The following is a 22,012-nucleotide window of genomic DNA, read 5'->3' as shown; positions in this document are numbered from 1 at the left end:
GTTCTAATACTGAGCTGTAATATGCAGAACTTCCCCAATTATTGGACCACTTAATGGAGCATTTTAGTTATATTCTATGGAACACATTTTTGGAAATAGTGGCATATAGACTAAAGCCAAAATTCCTTAGTCCTCCTCACTTCATGCCCTCTTTACTCCAAACACATAACCACCTTTCCCATAATTATATTATGTCGTTGTTTTATTTCAACATTGTTGATCCTTTCCTACAACATAAAGTATCTTTTCTCCCTTGCTCCCTTTCTCTCCACTTTCAAAGTTCTGTTTACCCTTTAAGCCTCATTTCAGATATTCCCCTGAAGCCTTTTCAAATCCTCAAATGTGAGTCAACCCTTTTCTTGTATTGTCACACTACTTTCCTTATATTTCTATTATATATCTATATATATCCAGATTCTATCTTATAGTAGAATTAACCCTAGAGTTGTTTGACAGTCCCTCTTAGAATATACTTACTTATGGGCAGAGCCAACATCCTGTAGCCATTAGTGCTAAGCACATAATAGATGTTCAGTAAATGTCAAACGGATGGATTAATGTTCCATTTTACAGTATGTCATCATGCTGGTCATATTCTAGTCTCACACAGCTCTATAAATCAAAATCAGTATATTCATAAAACATGCTATAGCCTAAAAGGTTAGTGCATTTAGGCCTTTTTAGACCAAAGGAAACAATTTCTAAAGTTTAAGAAACTGCTTTCTCATTCTCTACTATTAAAGCAAGGACTGTTTTGGAAATTAAAAATTGTAATTCCATTTATTTTAACAAGATACACGTAAAGAATTTCTGTTAGTGATTTGTAAAAGTACAAAACCAATTTTCTTCTACGTCAAATACCTTTTAATATCAATGTCCATTTTAGAGCTATATTTAGAGTTAGTGGTATAAGGATGGCAGTGTGTCCATCTGTGGAAGAAATTCAAACCTTTCTCCAAAGAACAATGTCATATGCCACAGTATACAAAAGTTAAGCATGGATAAAAAGTGGTACCTACCAAAAACAGTACATCTTATTTTGGTTCTTGAACATCTAAGGATTTTCAAAGCCTACAAGACTTTAAAAAATGTTTTAATTGTGAGGAAATAGGCATAACATGAAATGTACTATCTTAACCATTCTTAAATGTGGTTCAGTAGTGTTCAGTACATTCAGGTTGTTGTACAACCAACCTCCAGAACTGTTTTCACCTCATAAAACTGGAACTCTTTACACATTAAATAATTCCTTATTCCCTCTTCCTCCAGCTCCTGGCAACTATCATTCTACTTTGTCTCTATGAATTTGACTACTGTCGGTACCTCATATGAGTGGAATCATACAGTATTTGCCTTTTTGTGACTGGCTTATTTCACTTAGGATAATGTCCTCAAAGTTTATCCATGTTGTAGCATGCATCAAAATTTCCTTGCTTCTTAAGGCTGAATAATGTTGCACTGTATGCATATACCACATTTTATTTATCCATTCATCTGTTGATGGACACTTGGGTTGCTTCCACCTTTTGGCTATTGTGAATAATGCTGCTATCAACATAGGTATACAATATCTCTTCAAGACCCTGCTTTCAGTTGTTTTAGATTTATACCCAGAAGTAGAATTCCTGGATCATATGGTAGTTCCATTTTTTATTATTTTTAGTAGCTTCCATATTGTTTTCCATAGTGGCTGCACCATTTTGCATTATTTTTGATTTTTTGATAGTAGTTGTCCTAATGAGTGTGAGATGGTGTCTCATTGTGGTTTTGACTTGTAATTCTTTAATGATTAGTGATGTAGAACATCCTTTCATGTGCTTGTTGGCAATTTGTATATCTTTTTTGAGAAATGTCTATCCATATCCTTTGCCCAGTTTTTAATGTTTGTTTTTTAGTTATAGGAGTTCTTTATGTATTCTGGATATTAGCCCCTTATCAGACATATGATTTGTAGATATTTCTCCCATTCCATTGATTGCTTTTTCACTCTGTTGATTGTGTCTGTAGCCTACAAGATATTTTTACAGAGCTGATTTGGTATAAAGATGTTATACTAGTAATCATGGAAATACAAATTACAATAATGGTGATACACAATGTTCATCCATTAGATCAGCTTTTGGCAAGAATGTGGGGAAACAGATACCTTCCTATGTCTTTGGGTAGGAGTGTAAATTGGTACAGCCACTTCTGAAGGCGAGTTGGCTCTATCCATTTTAATTTAAGATGTTTCTGCCCCATGAACTAATTATTCCATTTCTAGAGAAACACTCTCAGATGTATACAGGGAGATATGTACATGGCTGTTCATTACAACATCATTTTTAATTGTAAAAAAAGGGAAAAAAAGAACTAAAATACCAATAATAGCATAATTACTTAATAAACTGTGAGAGTGAGGTCTCTCTCTCTATCTCTCTCTCTCTCTATATATATATATATACATATATATATATATATATATATATATATATATATGTATATATATATATGCATGCTGTCATGGATAAATCTCTCAAACTTGGTTGAATAATAAAAAGCAAATTGCAGAATATTACAGTTAATGTGATACCATTTTTGTTAAAATAAGGCACACACAAAGCAATATTATATGTTTTCTGTTGGTACATACACATGTATATGAATAAATTCAGAAAGGTCTAGAAATGGTAATAGTGGCTGCCAGAATGGACTGGAGTTGGTCTTCATAACCCTGTAATTTTTTATTTCATAAGGAAATGGATTTCATATATTACCTAGTTCTTTTAGACGCATATGTATATTTTAAATCCAAAGGAGGTACAATAGTCCCCTCTATCCACAGGGGATACATTCTAAGACCCTGAAACTGCAGACAGTACCGAACCCTATATGTAACTGTATTTTTTCTTATACATGCATACATACATACATACCTATGATAAAGTTTAATTTATAAATTAGTACAGTAAGAGATTAGCAACAATAATAATAAAATGGAAGAATTAAAACAATATACTGTAATAAATTTATGTGAATGTGGTCTCTCTCTCAAAATATTTTGTTGTACCAATTTATCTTTTCTATCTTACCTTTTCTATCTTAATTAAACACTTATCACTTACTGTGGCTGTAATTTTTGCAGTTGAGGTGGAACAGCAAAGTCAGCATGAATTTATCTTCCTTCTTCACAATTTCATGAAGATTCACTCTTACCATAGGTCTTAGCAACCTCAGCACATGATTTTTTTTTCTTTCCTTATTAAGTTGAGAACTTTCACCTTTTCACTTAAAGGAAGCACTTTACAGCTTCTCTTTGGGATATCTGAATTGCCAGCATCACTACTCTTGTGTTTGGGGCCATTATTAAGTAAAATAAGGGTTACTTGAACATAAACATTGTGGTACCACGACAGTTGATCTGATAACCAACACTAAGTGACTAATGGATGGGATATGCTGGACAAAAGGGTGATTCACATCCTGGGTGGTATGGCGAGAGATTTCATCACACGGCTCAGAATGGCTGCAATTTAAAATTTTTGAATTGTTTATTTCTGGAATTTTCTGTTTAGTATTTTCAGACTGCAGTTGCCCATGGGTAACTGAAACTCTGGAAAGTGAAACTGCAGACAAGTGGGAACTGCTATATAGCTAAACAAATACTGAAGAGTTTGGCCTAAAGTTTGGGCAGCAGTTTGGTGGCATGAACACTATCCAGGGTGTGTTTCTTAAGTTTTGCAAACTCAAATTGAATTTTTAACAGTGTAGCCAGAACTTATCTAGCTCTGCAGACTTTGTATATACTCACCAAACCATAAAAATCCATGGACATTGGTAACCAAAGACCTAATCTTTTAATTCACCAATTCGCCATATTTTACTGCCAAGGAGACCAAAATAATCATGTCCACTGTCGGTATACTCTCTCCCCTTATGAGAATATCTAAAAATATTTCTGTTAGAAGGGTTACTGTAATAAGTATAGAATCAAAGCAAGGGAGTGGGTTATTTTATTGGTTGATGTCTTAAGTTATAATTGTTTTATACAAGCCAATCTCCATTAAAGGGTTACCTGCTGAGGGGACCTGAATGCTTGCATCTGTTGGTCAACATCTTTTCCCTGGACTTAGACTTTTTATTTTCCACAAGTATAGTTATATCACATCAGGAAAGATATAATGCAGATGAGTAGGTCATAGATTCTTTACCTTAGCAATTCCAGTGTTATCTTCTTAAGAGTACCATGGTCTCATGACAGAGAACAGAGAAATGTGATGCTTATCACTAAACATTTATGAACCTTTTAGAATTGACTATTTCTCATATTGGTTATCATTTCGTATTGGTTTTCACTACAATAGAGCACTCTCTTATCCTGATCTTGTTTCCTCCAAATTGAGAATGTGCTCTAGGGGACTTCCCTGGCGGTCCAGTGGTTAAGACACTGCACTTCCACTGCAGGGGGTGCAGGTTCCATCCCTGGTCAGGGAACTAAGGTCCCACGTGTCACGGCCAAAAAAAAAAATAGAGAGTGTGCTCTATTTGGAGCTTACCTAAGCTACATGAGACAATTTTAGTTCTCATAAATGTATTATGTTTTGCATAATCTCTGAACAGATTAAAGTGATTGCGGTATGGGAAATTTTCCATTCTAAAGGAGTAAAATGTTGGTTTCTTAGCTAGGAATTTATATTTGGTAAGTAAAGTGTACTAGTTAAGGTCACAAGCACCCTTCGGTTTGAATCCTGTCTCCATCACTTACCACTTTCCTTAGGCAAATCACTTAACCTACCTAAACCTGTGCTTCCTCATCTTTGTAAAATGCCTAAATTTCAAGATAATATTTGCTGTTAAGATTATTTTCTTGGTAGTTTATATTTTCATGCAATACTTTTTATTCAGCTAAACATGAATTCAGCTCCAACTTTCATCAACTTTCCTGCAAAAGGGAAACCCAAACGGGGTGATACATATGAGTTGCAGGTGCGTGGATTTTCAGCTGAGCAGATTGCCCGGTGGATTGCTGACAGAACTGATGTCAATGTAAGTTTCCTTGCTTTGTACAGTAGAAAGTTACTTTGTCATTATCCACTTTGAATCTTTCTGGGAGGTCCTGATTGGTCTTATCCCCATATCACTGAGGTAGTGATAGTTTGTCAGTCCCTCCATAAGTAGCATTTAACAGAATCATCCTGATGAAAGACTGACATTACAAAACATCCTTTATTACGTAGTCAATTCAGCATGGAAACCACTCTTTTGTCCTTGTTAAGTCCACAGACTATCTAGTTGTACTTGGCAAATTCTTCTTAATCTAAAAGATGTTATGTTGTGAAAAAAAATGTCTTTCAAAAAGCAAAAATAAATAAATAGATAAATAAAAGATGTTATGTTGTGGTTAAAGAGAATATTGTATCCATCCCATTTTAGGGTACATTGTAGACTTTTTCATTAAGATGAAAAGAAAAAGTGTAATTTTTCTTGAAAATGACCACACTAGTTTTGATTGCTTTCATTTCAAAGTGTTTTGAACTGTATAATTAATGGATAAATTTCATACTTTAAAGTGTTTTTCTCTCCTTTCCATTAGATTAGAGTAATTAGACCCCCAAATTATGCTGGTCCCCTTATGTTGGGATTGCTTTTGGCTGTTATTGGTGGACTTGTGTATCTTCGAAGAAGCAATATGGAATTTCTCTTTAATAAAACTGGATGGGCTTTTGCGGCTCTGGTAAGTGAATTTTAGAAGAAAAATTGCTTGAATAAAACTCCTAATATTACATTGTTAGGTGGCATTTTGTTTATTTCTTACCTGTGGGAAAATATTTTATATATTTTTATTGTATACCTTAAAATCAGTTTGTTTCCTCCATTATCTCATTAGGATGGCCAGAGCTTGAAGGAACTCATTGTACCCAGTTTTTATTCAACCTGAAAGGCTGTCACCCCTACGAAAATCTCCAGTTCTTTTGAAAATATTCTTCTAAAACACTTTTCAATATTCAATTTTAAACTTGTGTCAGTTTATTTATAATTTTAAAACACTGTTTTCCTTTCAAAGTAAATATTATTGATTCTTGTGATCCTTGCGATGAAATATAAGCCTTTTATCTTTTATCATTTATCTGAAAAAATTATTTCATATGTTACTTGAGAGGGTGCACTTTTCATACACCTATGAGTCTAATCAAGGTGGGAACAGCTACACCATGTTATATGAGTATTTCATTACTTTTTGTTTCCTAGTGTTTTGTGCTTGCTATGACATCTGGTCAAATGTGGAACCATATAAGAGGACCACCATATGCTCATAAGAATCCCCACACAGGACATGTGGTAAGGGAAAGTCCAGGATTTCTTTTCATCTTATACTAAAGTTAACCTTAATTATTATTATCCTGTGAGATCAGTGCCAGCGTATGAATGAACTAAATTTAGTTTTGACTTTTCAATCTCTTTGTATTAATGAGCTTCAATTGCTAAAAAGCTGTGCAGTACTCTTAAAAGTGGGAAGTTCCTTATCCCATTTGGTAGTTCTTTTGAGTAAGCTGTCTAAGAATGAAAGTTAGCCTTCAACTAAATAGAATAATAGATGATCAAGTACTTGAGCATCTATCCTTTCTAGGCACTGTACTAGGTATTACTAGGTATAGTGATAAGAAAAACGTAGTCCCTGTTTTCATGGAGTTTATTTTATTGTACCTCATGGTCTTCTACACTGAAAAACTAGTTTTCTCATATATTTTGTTGTTGAAAACATAGTATAAGTACAGTGAATAAGTACAAATAATAAATAACACAGAAATAGCTTTCATTTTAATCAAACTTTTTACTGATGAATGCCACAGATCCAATGCTTACATACATCAGGTGAATTATTAATTTCATAGTGTTTGAAAGTAGTCAATTTTAGGATTAAATCACCGAAATTTAATGTATATTTAAAGATTAAATTTTGTCCTTTTTTCCCCCCAGAATTATATCCATGGAAGCAGCCAAGCCCAGTTTGTAGCTGAAACACACATTGTTCTTCTGTTTAGTATCCTCTTTACAATAAGTTCTTGGTGCCACATTTTAATTTGTCTGTTTTCTCACATTGTACAGCATTTGGTTGAGGCTGCTCTCTTATTAGTGCAAGTCATAATATCTTTGGAATCATATTACTGTGTCATCTGTCTTAGCCTGATCAGCTAGAGACCACCAGGGACAAACCTGCAAGTCTGATAAAGCCAAGTTTATTGGATCATTGCTACAAAGGAGACTACAAATCAGAGGGACCATGGGATATCTTACCTAAGGAAAGATAGAGTTGTTATAGGATTTAAGGAAAGGTGGAGCTTAGATGAAATGTAAATGAAGCAATGTTTTGATGAGCTCAAAGCAAAGCCAGGCTAAGTGTAAAGGGATCAGAATCAGGTCTGGACTGTGAAGTGGGCCCAGGGTTCTGTTTCCTGGAAACTACACCGTTCAGATAAATTTGGGAATTTGTCTTCAGAAACTCCTTTTTTAAAAAAAATAAATTTATTTATTTATTTTTGTCTGCGTTGGGTCTTCGTTGCTGCATGCAGGCTTTCTCTAGTTGTGGCAAGTGGGGCTACTCTTTGTTGCAGTGCGCGGACTTCTCGTTGCGGTAGCTTCTCTTGTTGCAGAGCACAGGCTCTAGGCGTGTGGGCTTTGGTAGTTGTGGCACATGGGCTCAATAGTTGTGGCTCGTAGGCTTAGTTGCTCTGCAGCATGTGGGATCTTCCCAGACCGGGGCTCGAACCCGTGCCCCCTGCATTGGCAGGTGGATTCTTAACCACTGCACCACCAGGGAAACCCAGAAACTCCTTTTTTAAAGCTCTGTACTTTGGTTGTAAATTGAGGCTACTTAGAAATTGTACTTGTAAATTGAGTAACTTAGATCCTCCAGTCAAGAATGGAATGTTTCCTTCTTACTGATATAATTTGAATCAGTCTACGAGTTTAGAGAACAAGGTTCCTCGTTGAGTAAGAAAACTGTAGTTACTCAAAGACAGGGTTTATTTTGACATTTTACAGCTGCAGCATGTCCTAGGGAGAAATATTATTTCCTGTAAACTGTGCAGCTACTTTATATGTGTGTTGGCCCATCCTCTCGAATGGCAGGGCAGATTTTTACTTTCTCACATCTGAAAATTGATGTCTCTGTAAGCTGCAGAATAGATAGCAGTGATATCAGATAGGTAGCAGTCTACATTTCTTAGTATTACTGATCATAGTTTACCCACCTGAATGCATAATCAGTGACTCTGTGGAGCAAATCAACAAGGTGAATAAATGTAATGTTCCTAGAGTTGTGCTTCTCAGCCAAGGGGTCCTAACATTGACATACTGGAATCAATTGTAGCCCAGGCTGTTAGAGAATCTGCCCAGTGACTTGGTGGTAATGTCATTTGCCCTGCCTTGTCATCCCATCATCTAGATGACTAAGAGGAGTTCCATTTTTTATAGTTACAGACATACCTCACACACAATTTGGTTTTTTAATGTATTATAAGCATTTAATAAATTGTATATGGCCTTCAAAGTTACAAAAGTGCATGAGAATTACAGAACAATAAGAAAACATTGGCAAGGAAAAGGAAAAATAGTCATCAATGTCTTTATAATGGATATATCATAATTCAATTATTCTCCTATTAGTGAATATTGGAAAGAATGTTTTCTTGGCTATAAAAATAATTGACAGCATTCCTTGGTGGTCCAGTGGTTAGGATTCCAGGCTTTCACTGCTGAGGGCCCAGGTTTGATCCCTGGTCAGGGAAATAAGATCCTGCAAGACACACGGCACAGCCAAATAAATAAATAAATAAATAATTGGCATATCTCTGAATTTCCAGAAGTATGAAACAAAGTGTGTAAATCTGTCTATTGCTCTTCGTGTTTTGTCCAAATTGTTTTCCAAAAGGTTTTTGCTTAAATTTAAGGGTAGGAGGGACTTCCCTGGCAGTCCAATGGTTAAAATTCTGTGCTTCTAGTGCAGGGGGTGTGGGTTCAATCCCTGGTCAGGGAACTAAGATCCCACATAGCACGCAGTGCGGCCAAAAATGAAAAGGTGTGTGTGGGGGGTGATTCCCTGGTGGCGCAGTGGTTGAGAGTCCACCTGCCGATGCAGGGTACACAGGTTCGTGCCCTGGTCCGGGAAGATCCCACATGCCGTGGAGCAGCTGGGCCCGTGAGCCATGGCCGCTGAGCCTGCGCCTCCGGAGCCTGTGCTCCACAATGGGAGAGGCCACAACAGTGAGAGGCCCGCATACCGGAAAAAAAAAAAAAAAAGGCGGGGGGGTAGGGAGGTTTGCTGCCAGAAATATATATGTGCCCTGCTTTCCCTGGCAAGTCCTAACCATCGTTATGTATTATTTTTTTAAACTGCTAATTCAGTAAGCAAAGAAATTGTTTAAACATAGCTTGGACAATAATAATCAAAGTAACAAACATTTTCCCACAATTCTATACTTATGCTTAATTTTATACAAATATCTTTGCCTTCATCATATATAATGTACTTTCTTCTACTGGCTCTTTTATTTTTTTATTGAAGTATAGTTGATTTACAATATTTGTGTTAGTTTCAGGTGTACAACATACTGATTCAGTTTTTTTTCAGATTATATTCCATTATAGGTTATTACAAGATATTGAATATAATTACCTGTGCTATACAGTAAATCCTTGTTGCTTATCTATTTTATGTATAGTAGTTTGTGTTTGTTAATCCCATAACCCTAATTTGTCCCTCCCTCCCTCTCCCCTTTCATAATCATAAGTTTGTTTTCTATGTCTATGAGTCTGTTTCTGTTTCGTACATAGATTCATATATATTGGGTTGGCCAAAAAGTGCCTTCGGTTTTTAAGTAAAAATAAAAGACATTTTTCATTTTCACCAAGAACTTGATTGAACAACGTCTTCACCCATTTGTTCCACTACTTTCTGCCATTTTTCAGACAACTTCATAATTCCATCCTCCCAAAACTTTTTATCTTTTTTTTTACAACTTTATTGGAGTATAATTGCTTCACAATGGTGTATTAGTCTCTGCTTTATAACAAAGTGAATCAGTTATACATATACATCTGTTCCCATATCCCTTCCTTCTTGCATCTCCCTCCCTCCCACCCTCCCTATCCCACCCCTCCAGGCGGTCACAAAGCACTGAGCTGATCTCCCTGTGCTATGCTGCTGCTTCCCACTAGCTATCTACCTTACGTTTGGTAGTGTATATATGTCCATGCCTCTCTCTCGCTTTGTCACACCTTACCCTTCCCCCTTCCCATATCCTCAAGTCCATGCTCTAGTAGGTCTGTGTCTTTATTTCTGTTTTACCCCTAGGTTCTTCATGACATTTTTTTCTTAAATTCCATATATATGTGTTAGCATATGGTATTTGTCTTTCTCTTTCTGACTTACTTCACTCTGTATGACAAAGAACTGTTCCAGGTGCCTTTTACAGTCTTCCAGGGAATTGAAATTTTTTCCATTAAGATAATTTTGTAAAGACCGAAATAAATGGAAATCCGAAGGTGCAATGTCTGGTGAATACGGAGGATGAATCAGAACTTCCCAGCCAAATTGTAACACTTTTTGCCTGGTCATCAAAGAAACATGCAGTCTAGCGTTATCCTGATGGAAGATTATGCATTTTCTGTTGACTAATTCTGGACGCTTTTCATCGAGTTCCGCTTTCAGTTGGTCTAATTGGGAGCAGTACTTGTTGGAATTAATCGTTTGGTTTTCCGGAAAGAGCTCATAATAGAGGACTCCCTTCCAATCCCACCATATACACAACATCACCTTCTTTGGATGAAGACTGGTCTTTGGTGTGGTTGGTGGTGGATCATTTCGCTTGACCCACGATCTCTTCTGTTCCACATTGTTGTACAGTGTCCACTTTTCATTGCCTGTCACAATTTGTTTTAAAGATGGAACGTTTTCATTACTTTTCAGTAGATCACATGTGGAAATACGGTCAAGAAGGTTTTTTTTTTTTTTGCTTAACTTATGTGGAACCCGAACATCAAAGTGATTCATGTAACCAAGCTGGTGCAAATGATTTTCAGCACTTGTTTTGGATATTTTGAGTATGTCGGCTATCTCCCACGTGGTATAACATTGATTGTTCTCAATTAATGTCTCAATTCGATTGCTATCAACTTCAACTGGTCTACCCGACCATGGCACATGGTCCAGTGATAAATCTCCAGCATGAAACTTTGCGAACCACTTTTTTTGTTTTTATAAATTTATTTATTTTATTTTTGGCTGCATTGGGTGTTTGTTGCTGCACGTGGGCTTTCTCTAGTTGCAGCGAGTGGGGGCTACTCTTCATTGCGCTGCACATGCTTCTCATTGAGGTGGCTTCTCATTGCAGAGCATGGGCTCTAGGGCGCACGGGCTCAGTAGTTGTGGCTTGTGGGCTCTAGAGCACAGGCTCAGTAGTTGTGGTACACAGGCTTAGTTGCTCTGTGGCATGTGGGATCTTCCCGGACCAGGGCTCGAACCCGTGTCCCCTGCATTGGCAGGCGGATTCTTAACCACTGCACCACCAAGGAAGCCCCGCAAACCACTTTTGACATGTTTGATCAGTCACAGCACCTTCTCTATACACTGCACAAACCGTTTTTTGCATTTCAGTTGCGTTTTTACCTTTCTTGAAATAATAAAGCATACTATGCTGAAAATGTTGCTATTTCCCCCCATCTTCAATATTAAAATGGCTACACAAAAATTCACCAATTTTGATAAGTTTTTTTTAAATGCACGCTGATATGACAGCTGTTACATACAGTCTAACAAAATTGTTTCAAATGAAGTTAAAGACAACTAAGTGCTACTAGAGCCATCTTACGGAAAAAAACAAACGAACCTTTCGGCCTACCCTATATATATTCATTTATATGCATATACTCCCCTCCCCCACATTTTGTGATTTTGATGTTCTGTTTTACATCTTCATGCTTAACCTTTTACTGTTTATTGTAGTTACAGTCACTTTAAAAAATTTTTAAATTGTCTTAAATCTATGTACTGGTTTATTTAAGTGATCTTAAACCCTTTATATATGCCTCTCCTCTTGTGGTTTTCCCTTTCCTATAGATCCTTGCTTCTTTTCTATTTAGAGAAGACACTTCAATATTTCTTTTAGGGTAGGTTTAGTATTGCTGAATTCTTTTAGTTTTTGCTTGTCTGAGAAATTGTTTCTCTCTCCTTCTATTCTAAATGATAATCTTGCTGGCTATCCTGATTTCAGGTTTTTCCCTTACAGGACTTTGAATATATCATGCCACTCCCTTCTGGCCTGCAAAGTTTCTGCAGAGAAATCAGCTGATAGCCTTATGGAGGTTTCCTTGTAACTGACTGTTTTTCTCTTGCTGCGTTTAGAATCCTTTCTTTATCTAGTTCCTTGTTATAATGATCTGCATTTCTATCAATAATCTTTCGTAATTCAGTTATTTTTATTACCACCTTTTTGAACTTGGGGTCTAGTAGACTGATGAGGTCTATTTCATTATTTGTTTTCTCTGGGGATTTCTCTTGTTCTTTAATTGGGAGTAGTTCTTCTGCCTTTTCATTTTACTTAACATTCTCTGTCTCAATGATTTCAGGAGAAACAGTTATCTACTGTGGTCTTAAAGGGGTGTTTTTAAGTGGGAGCATCCCAGTGTAGACTGTGTGTGTCCAACGTTTTTGCTGTGAGGGTGGTTTTGGTGTGGATGCCAGCCACGTCTTTCCTCAGGGTGTGCTGGTCATTATCCCCTTGATGGGCGTTTTGGTTGGTGTTGGAGTATCTAGAGACTATGCAGGATATGAGGTGGGCTTCCTCTCTGCTCCATGGCTATCCCTACCCTGTTAGGGGCAGGGTCTGCTCCCCAGTTCTTGGAATAGAAGTCCTGAGGGTCAGGTTCAATCAGGCTTCACTGCCCTTGAATGCGTGCCCTGCCCCAAAGGAGGTGATTGCTGAAGCAAGTGAGGCCTATGCAGTCACAGAGGACTTATGTGCTGCCTGTGTAGCTATCCACAGTTCCGCTCAGAAGCAGTACAAAGTTGCATCCCTTTGTTGTGTTTGTCCCAGATCTAGTGCAAGGTTGTGGGGGTTGGAGCATTGTGGCTGCAGGAATTGAGGTGGCTGCACTGCCATGAGAGATCTGGGCTGCCTCTGTGGCAGTCTTCTCCCAGGACCTGTCAGCCCCATATCTAGAGCTAAGCTAGGGGGTGGAGTTGGCAGAGCCTAGGTGCCACTGTGATAGGAACGACTGTGTACACCTGGACCACACCCCAGGCCCTCCAGGAAGTCTTTGCATAGCTAGATGAGTCCTCTCCCAGGGCCTGTCTTCCTGAGATTTCAGTGCTTAGCTGCTGCATGTTCTTGTGGTACCACCCTAGGCAACCTGGTCTGTCTCTGCATAGCTAGACCAAGTCTTTGCCCAGATCTCGCGCCAGGCTGTAGGGTGGAGTGAGCACAGCTGGGGTGTCCGCCCCTTCAGGTTGGGGTTGTGGTGTGGTGACAGACATCAGTGCAGGGCTTACTCCGCCCTGATGGTTAGCAAGCCATCACTCGTGTGCTCCTTGCAAGTAGAGTCTAAGCTTCTGTAGCCCTTTTGTCTGTCCCAGCAAATTTCCTAGCAGGCAAGGACTGGGATGCCCAGATTGTGACATGACCTGCTCGCTCCCCAGGGTGAGGATCTGCCCATGCCGACCTTCTCTTACAGATCCCTCCAGGAGGGGTAGGTCCTGACCCGACGCCTTTTTTTTTTTTCCTGACCTACCCGGTTAAATGGAGCTCTTCCTTTCAGTTTTGGTTGTATAGGATTTCTTCTGCCAGTGTCCAGTTATGTTTCCATAAGAATTATTCCACATTTAGATGTTTTTTGATATGTTTGTTGTGGGAGGTGAGCTCACATCCTCCTACTCCGCCATCTTGAACCCCAAACCTACTAGCTCGTTTATTTCTTTTATTTAATTTTTTTAATTTATTTTTTTTCAATTTATTTTTGGCTGCGTTGGGTCTTCGTTGCTGCATGCAGGCTTTCTCTAGTTGCGGCGAGCAGAGGCTACTCTTCATTGTGGTGCAGGGGCTTCTCGTTATTGTGGCTTCTCTTGTTGCAGAGCACGGGCTCTAAGTGTGTGGACTTCAGTAGTTGCAGCACATGGGCTCAGTAGTTGCGGCACGCAGGCCCTAGATGGCACGGGTTTCAGTAGTTGCGGCACGTGGGCTCAGTAGTTGTGGCTCGCGGGCTCTAGGGCGTGCGGGCTTCAGTAGTTGTGGTGCATGAGCTCTAGAGCACAGGCTCAGTAGTTGTGGAGCACGGGCTTAGTTGCTCCATGGCATGTGGGATCTTCCCAGACCAGGGATCAAACCTGTGTCCCCTGCATTGGCAGGTGGATTCTTAACCACTGCACCAGCAGGGAAGTCCCCTTAGTAGCTCGTTTAATAGCCTAGTCCCTGTATGTTATGGAATACCACCTCCTCTGTTTTCTATTTAGTTCTCTCAAGGTAACATGTCATCATGATTATGTAATTATTTATTGTTTGTATCCCCCCACTAGAGTGTAAACTTGTCCAAGGAATGGTCTGTATTTCCTCTAACTTTGTGACTCCAACTAATAGTGCCTCCCTATAAGAGGCAGTAAAAGTATAATAGTAAAAGTTTAAAGAGTCTATAAATGAAATGAAACAATACATATGGAAGTGCATCATAGCTCTTGATAGCTGGACCTTGGTGGTATACTGTAAGATGGAAAGCTCATAGACCATGATACAGAAGCAAACCATTCCAAAAACAAAAGTCTCAACCATTAATCAGAGTACCTATAGCCAAAGCCTATAGAAATGATCAGTCTTTATGCTTACATGCATACAAAGAACCCCAGTAAGAAAAAAAATAATCACTGGAGAAGACAACTTGGCTAAGAAACAAAAAAACATGAATGAGTTTATGTCCCTTTCTGTATAATTATACCCACATGAGGTAGCATACAATGTGCATGTGTATATGCATAATTAATATGAGCATTTTAAACTGCTGTTTGTATTCACCAAACTGCAGGGTGAATCTCTCTTTTCTACTAGGACACATTCTATTTGTTTCAAAATGTGATTTTTCTTATTTTACTGTTCTGCCATGCCATGTGTCACCTTTTGCACGAGTAAGTCTATTTTGTATTTATATAGCGTCTATATTAAGCTGAATAAAAGTGAGGTTATGGCTCGCAGGATTTTCTCTTTTTATTAGAATAGGACAACTTAGGTAGTTTAGTAGTAATTTGTGCTTTAAAGGTTAATTGTTGAAATTCTGGAAAATTTTGATAAGTTATTTTTCAAATAAAAATTAGTTGCTATTCTTTAAATGGTGTACATTTCAAGTGTGTTCTTTTTTGGAGGGTGGTTGAAATATTCAAAATGGCTATTTAATTTTTTTTAAATGTGTATGAGACTGGCACAATAGTTTGAAGAATGTTCCAGAAGTTTATTTCAAAGTACAATTTTAGAGGAAAACTCATATTTCATCTATGAGTTTAAATATCAGTTTTAAATACTGATATCAGACAGTATTTAAAAACAAATATCAGACATTTGTTTAAAATATCAGTTTTTATTTGTGCAAATAAAGTAATTTTCTAACCTTAATTTTTTTAATTATATCTTCATAGTAAATAATTGTCATACTATGTAGACACCAGATTATGTAGTTATAATTTTTTGTAATTGAGAGTAGAAGGTTTATATATTCATTCTATATTATTCTAGGAATATTAAAGTTGTATGTCATTTTTGTCTGTGTGAATTTCTCCTTAAACAATTTTTCTAAGATGGTGGGGTTACCTTAGGGATGGTGCTTTTATGTGAAGCTGCTACATCTGACATGGATATTGGAAAGCGAAAGAGTAAGTCATATCGTATGCCAAAATGTAGCAATTCTGCCTTTAATACAGAAAAAAGAATGTCCTTTTAATCACTTCCCCTCTTAGTTATATTATTTTACTTCTTTACTCTTATAAAAATAATATGTGCTCATTGTAGAAAATGTGGGGGGAAATAGGAGAATGAAACATTTCGGGGGAGAATTACCCATTATTCCACCATTGAAAAGCTAATAATTTTAACATAATATAAGTTCCTTCCATTTGTAAAAACATCTTTTCAACTGTATGTATAATACTTTGAATCTTATACCACCCCTTTTTAACCAGAGTTAAAATATTTCACTAATACTTTCCCATACATAATTTTTAATTTATAGTCTATACTGTAATTTACTTAACCATTTGATTTTAAGTGTTTACTTTTTTCCTAACTTTCATTATAATACTTATTTAGTGACTATTATGGTGCATATTAAACTTTATCCTCTTTCATATTAATTCCTTAAAGTAGAATGACTGTGTGGTACTGTGTATGAGTATTTTCAATTATCTTGATGTTTTAAGCTGACGATGCCAAATTCTTTCCCCAAATGTTTTAATAATTTAGACTCCTACCAGTGGTATTTCAGAATGCTTGTTTCACTGTAACTTTATCAACATTAGATAACCTCATTAAAAATGTGTATGTGTATATTTGCTAATCAGATAAGGGGGAAGTACATTATTTTGTACTTCTTTGGTTATTCATATAGTTGAATATTTTCTTAGATGTTTATTAGCTGTTTGTGTTTTCCCTTCTGTAAAATGTCTTTTTGTCTTTTGCCATTTATGTATTAGAGTCTTATTCCTTTTCCTATTGGTTTGCATAGACTTTTTATATATTAGAATATTCACACACTGATATTTGTTACAAAGAAATGCAAACAATGTAATTTAATTTACTTAACATGAAATCAAAGAGTTTTCTTTTTATGGTTAAAGAGTTAAATGTCATCAAAATTAACCTAGGTTAATAAATCTATTTACTTTTTCTTCTAGAAAAAAGATGATGACATTGGATTTTAAATTTGGGAGATACGTATTTTGCTGAATTGAAATGACTTATTACATATTAGAAAAATAGAACTAATGTAACAATTTTTTATCCAGTCAATATACATCCTTTCATTCTTGACTTTTGAAAAATTGCCTATTTCATTATTCATTATCGGGGAAAGGCCATCTGGGTACTACACTGCTGGCATGAATTTAAATTGTAAAACATTTTGGTGACATATATTAAAATAGTCACAATTTGATCTACTTCCAAGATTCTAACTTAATGAAATAGTCACAAATAGTAATAATAAATATTTCTTTAGCGCCTATTATGTACCAAGAACTACCTGAAGCACTCTTAGATACGTGAAAAAAGTGGAGTACAAATATATATTCAGAGTGAAACTGTATATATACATATATGTGTGCATTTGATTAGGGAAAAAAAAGACTTCTCCAAAGAGCATGTGTTAATACTCAGAAAAAATATATTTAACATTTACATTTTGGCCCCTAATCATATTGTTTGAAAATTTTAAAAGGAAAAAGAATTATTCTCTTAAGTATACAAAACTAAAAGTTGTTTTTAATATCGGCCAATAAATATGGAGCTCCAGTTTCCCTGGAGCTTCCATTGCTGTAGCACACATGCTTTCCCACACCCCTCCTTCTGTGCTTCTTAGCCAGTCTTAGTCGAGGGACTGACTCAAAGAGCCTCATGTTATGGGAATCATACTTGAGCATTGTAGGGTCAGCATCTAGAGTTAAGGTTGGTAACTGCTATGCTAAACATGGTTTAGCATGTGGGATTAATGGAGAGAGCTATGAATTTAGGGCTAGGAATCTGGGCAGGTTTTTTCCCCTCATAATTCAAATGAGGAATCCATGTTGAAGGAGTTCTTCATACAAGCAGTGTAGTTACCGGTGAATGAATAAAATACTTTCAAGTAAGGCTTTCACAATGATATTGCCAGATGTCTTTAAGTGAGTATTTATCAATAATAAATAAGACCATACTAAGAATTTGAAAGAAGTTTAATAAGTGAGTGAGGTATTTTCTTGTCAGTCATAAAACAGTGTATTTAACACTAAATTCTTGACTGATGGCTTTAATGAAATTCATTATTTCATACAATTAAATTACACAAGTATGTAAATGGAACTATTCTATTATATTGTAATGGAGCAAATTAAAGGAGAAGGCAGACTGCTGAAGATACAAGAATGGGGATGAAATTTGTTGTACAGTTTAGATTTACCAGTAAACTAAAGCCCTTGCTTTTTACTCTTAGAAGTATAGCCTACAAGTTATGCTTTTGTTCTTTATTATGCTTAACATGCTCATTTTACTCTCCTTTTATTTTTCTGCAGTAATGTGTGTGGCTGGTATTGGACTCGTTGTATTATTCTTCAGTTGGATGCTCTCTATTTTCAGATCTAAATATCATGGATATCCATATAGGTATGATTATTTTTCATTTATATAGTGATTATCTATACTTACAATGATTAGAGTTGATGTTGCTTTATAATTTTTTTGACTGTATTGCCAAATTACTCTAGCTTCTAAAGCAAAGAGGTAGGCTTTAGTTTAGGTATGTTGCATGTAGAAATTAAAATAATTATGATACAATGAACAATAGCATGTGATTTCTCAGGAACATCATTCAGGGTTATTCTGACATCTCCTAATTTAACCTAGAAATCTATCAAACACATAATGATTAGGACATTTTATACCCTATCTACTCATACAGTTCCTTATCTGCATACTTTATGTGTTTTGGGGGACAGAATTATTTTTCTAATGTGTTTTAAAACTTCTCACTCTACTTTTCAGGCTCTTTATCTGGCATAAACAGAACATTTGATTAGAATCCAGTTTGTAGAGTGTATAATAAGAAAGAGTGTTTAAGAAGGTCTAATTGGCTTGAAATGTTCATAGAGATCTCTAAGGCTCAGAGAAGACATTATTCTCCTGGTTATAAGTTATTGGTTTTATTCTGTTACTAGCCAAAATAAATGTACCAGTACACAATGGGGAATGTTGTGAGTTAGTTTTATAATCTGAGTGCCATTTACTATAATTCCTATTCTTTGAATACAACATTGTCCTATTGTATAACTGACTATGAACACTAAAGGTAAAGTATATCAAGTGATATTTTTGAGACACATTCATTCTTCGTATTTTTAACACAAGTTTTTAGTAGGTAATTTTTAAACACTTCCTGATCAGTTCATTATATTGTCACATTCCTAAATGCATTTTTGCATTTTCTGCAAACTTATTTAATTTTAAGACCAAAACCTACTAGAACTTTGATCCTTGACTTATAATCCTCTAGCTTTATACTTTTATTCTTCTGTGTATGTACATTTTAAAATAATTTATCCCCTCTAGAATACTAGCTGGGATGCAAGGGTAATCTTCTGCTCCCCAGAAGCTGGGACTTCTGTTACTTATTTGATCACCGTGGTTGATTCAGTTATTAATTTGTGTCTCCAGGAAATATTTTAATTAGAAGTTATTTCTATTTCCTTTTCTCCTAAGACTACCTCAATATCTCAGTGTTTCTCACTTTTTGTGATTGATACTCAAAGTTTATTATACATGTACCCAAACGTTCTTTGATCTGAAAAAATCAAGATATTTAATAGAAGTAAAGACTACTTTTCTTTCAGAGACTAATAGATTGGTATATATTTTTGTTTCAGCTTTCTGATGAGTTAAAAAGGATTCCAGAGATATGTAGACACTGGAGTAATGGAAATTGAAAAATGAAAAACGTGTGTGTGAAAAGAAGAATGCAATTTGTGTATTTTGTATTACCTCTTTTTTTCAAGTGATTAAAATAGTTAATCATTTAACCAAAGAAGATGTATAGTGCCTTAAGAAGCAATTTTCCATCAAAATCATGAATTATTTGGATATGATTCTCCTCTTAACCTTCCCTTCCCAGTAAACTCTGTGGAATATTTAATTTAGTGGAAATAAATATTAAAAAAATTTTAAACTACTACTTCATTTTAGTTACAACAAGGTTCAAAACTGCCTTAGTTAACTTTTGACCATCTGATTTTTTATTATCTTATCCAAAGGTGTGGGGGGCAGTTCTGATAACAACATCAAGAATCCATTCTTAACTTTTCCATCTTTGCATGGATGTGTATACTTTGCACATCTTTCCTTTTGGGCAGAGAAATCATATGGCTATGTGTCTTCTGAAAATGGAACACCATTCTTCAGAGTACATGTCTAGACTTTAGAAAAAAAGACTAGCCAGTCCTTCTCCATCTTTCCTCCTGAAATGCAGTGCAAACTATGCTTCTTGGTAGCTGTAGACATTAAGAAGTATCTCTAAATGCAGGATTATGATTTCTGCATGAGTGTGGTATTAACTACCTGTATTTAGAAAGATTTCAGGCTCATTCTGTCTCCCTAGTTCTCTTTTATTTAAGGTGGGCCCCTTTCTAATAAAAATGTAGCTTAGTGCTAAAATCAGTGTAAATTTTAAATGGTCTAAAACGTTTCTGCAAATTAGAGCTCATCACTTATTTCATTTGTACCTAAGAGAAAAATCTAGGTTCATCTGGTTAAGTTGATATCCGTATTACAGTTGCAACATATTTCATTAACCCTTGTGTTTAGGAAAAGGACTCCCCAGGATTGGGAAAATAAGATCATGAAATATTAAGCTGTTGCCTGTGAATAGAAAGTAAATGCTTCTTGAAAGCTGTTCTGTTTTTTGCTATTATTTTAGCCTTCATTTTCTCACTTTAAGTGGAGAACAAAGTAATCATTTGAAGAAGTTTTGGGTTTTATCTTTTTTTCTGTCAGTGAAAATAACCGTATGTGCTAACCAAATTTCTGTGAAGAATGAAAGTTGATGGTTATCATTAGATCTAGCTATAACCTCCCCCATAGTTATAAAGAGTATCCAGAAATGCCACTATTAATGGAAATATGAGAATTCTGATAATGAAAAAAATGTTTAATAAATCTTAGAAGTATTATTACATTAAAATAATACTGTGACTGCCTGCTACTATTTACCATCTAATAACTCTCCCGCGTGGTCTGGAAGTCTTATATAATAGAGGTTTGAAGAAAGAGATGGATATAATCGCCTAAGAAGAAATATTGTATGTGGGGGTTTTGTTTTTGTTTTTGTTAGTAGATTTGGTGGGTGAGGGGATATTTACTCTCTAGTGGAGCCTGTTTTTGTTACTCCACTGTAAATTGTTTGATTCTGGATTCCTTACCTGCTGTTCTTGTACTTGTCTCAGGCCAAGTAAATTTATGCTGTGATTCTTATGAGACTTGTATGAATATACCCTGATTTGTACATACTAACCAGGGGAATATTACTGCCATGTAAAATGTATAGCTCCAGATAATTTTCAACGATCATTGAAAGAATGACAATTTTTTTGTACGTGTTTTTTCTCTTAAGAGCACATTCTTCTTCTTTAAGGAGAGAAGTTGCATTCTGGCTAAAATCTGTAGAAAGCAGATTTACTACACTTAGAATAGTGTTACTTTTGTGGAAATGTTGAAATTAGCTTTCATCTGAAGTGCCTTAAGTAGACTCTTACTTAACTTTTCTAGTAATGGTTTAAATATTATTTGTTATGCATTTAAAAATACTACTTAAAATGACACATTGTAGTGGCAAAGATAACCAAATGTCTGGCTGTTTTCTTTTTGATCATATCAATAAACTTTTACAATCTAAATTCTGAGTTTCTGGTTAACAACTAAGGAGAGGTGAATTTAAAACACTAAACTAGAATTGTAATATTAGGATATACCATTTTGAAATTATAGCTAAATTTCTTATTGTCCTAATGACAGTGAATTTGATAGGCCAATTTACTTGGGTATTTCTGGACTGAGATACATTCTTCCAGGATTCCATACATTATCCTTCATTAATGCTGTCACCCATTAGATTAGTCAAAACAACCAAGATAAGTAAATGAATGACTATTTTCAATAGTTCATTACATTTTGCCCTAGTCAGTGAATGCTGTGACTAGGTAATTCCCTTTTGGCACTAATTAATTTGAAACAGTTACCCAGACAGATTATCAAGTTATATAAGA

At 35.8% G+C, this 22,012-nt stretch overlaps 1 protein-coding gene across 1 annotated transcript in view; it reads left to right on the top strand.

Moving 5' to 3' along the window:
* Positions 1–21,643, top strand: part of MAGT1 (magnesium transporter 1) — a 47,849-nt gene extending 26,206 nt beyond the window's left edge. Inside the window, exons 4-10 of the mRNA XM_082610820.1 lie at positions 4,885–5,025; positions 5,573–5,713; positions 6,229–6,318; positions 6,958–7,021; positions 15,812–15,886; positions 18,275–18,365; positions 19,622–21,643. Of these exons, the coding sequence (XP_082466946.1) occupies positions 4,885–5,025; positions 5,573–5,713; positions 6,229–6,318; positions 6,958–7,021; positions 15,812–15,886; positions 18,275–18,365; positions 19,622–19,637 (618 nt within the window). The 3' untranslated portion in view covers positions 19,638–21,643. The remainder of the gene's footprint in view (positions 1–4,884; positions 5,026–5,572; positions 5,714–6,228; positions 6,319–6,957; positions 7,022–15,811; positions 15,887–18,274; positions 18,366–19,621) is intronic.
* The last annotated feature ends 369 nt before the right edge of the window (positions 21,644–22,012 follow it).

The sequence above is a fragment of the Mesoplodon mirus genome (genome assembly GCF_964341445.2).
Source record: "Mesoplodon mirus genome assembly, chromosome: X".
Taxonomy (NCBI): domain Eukaryota; kingdom Metazoa; phylum Chordata; class Mammalia; order Artiodactyla; family Ziphiidae; genus Mesoplodon; species Mesoplodon mirus.
This window is presented reverse-complemented; position numbering and strand designations above follow the sequence as displayed.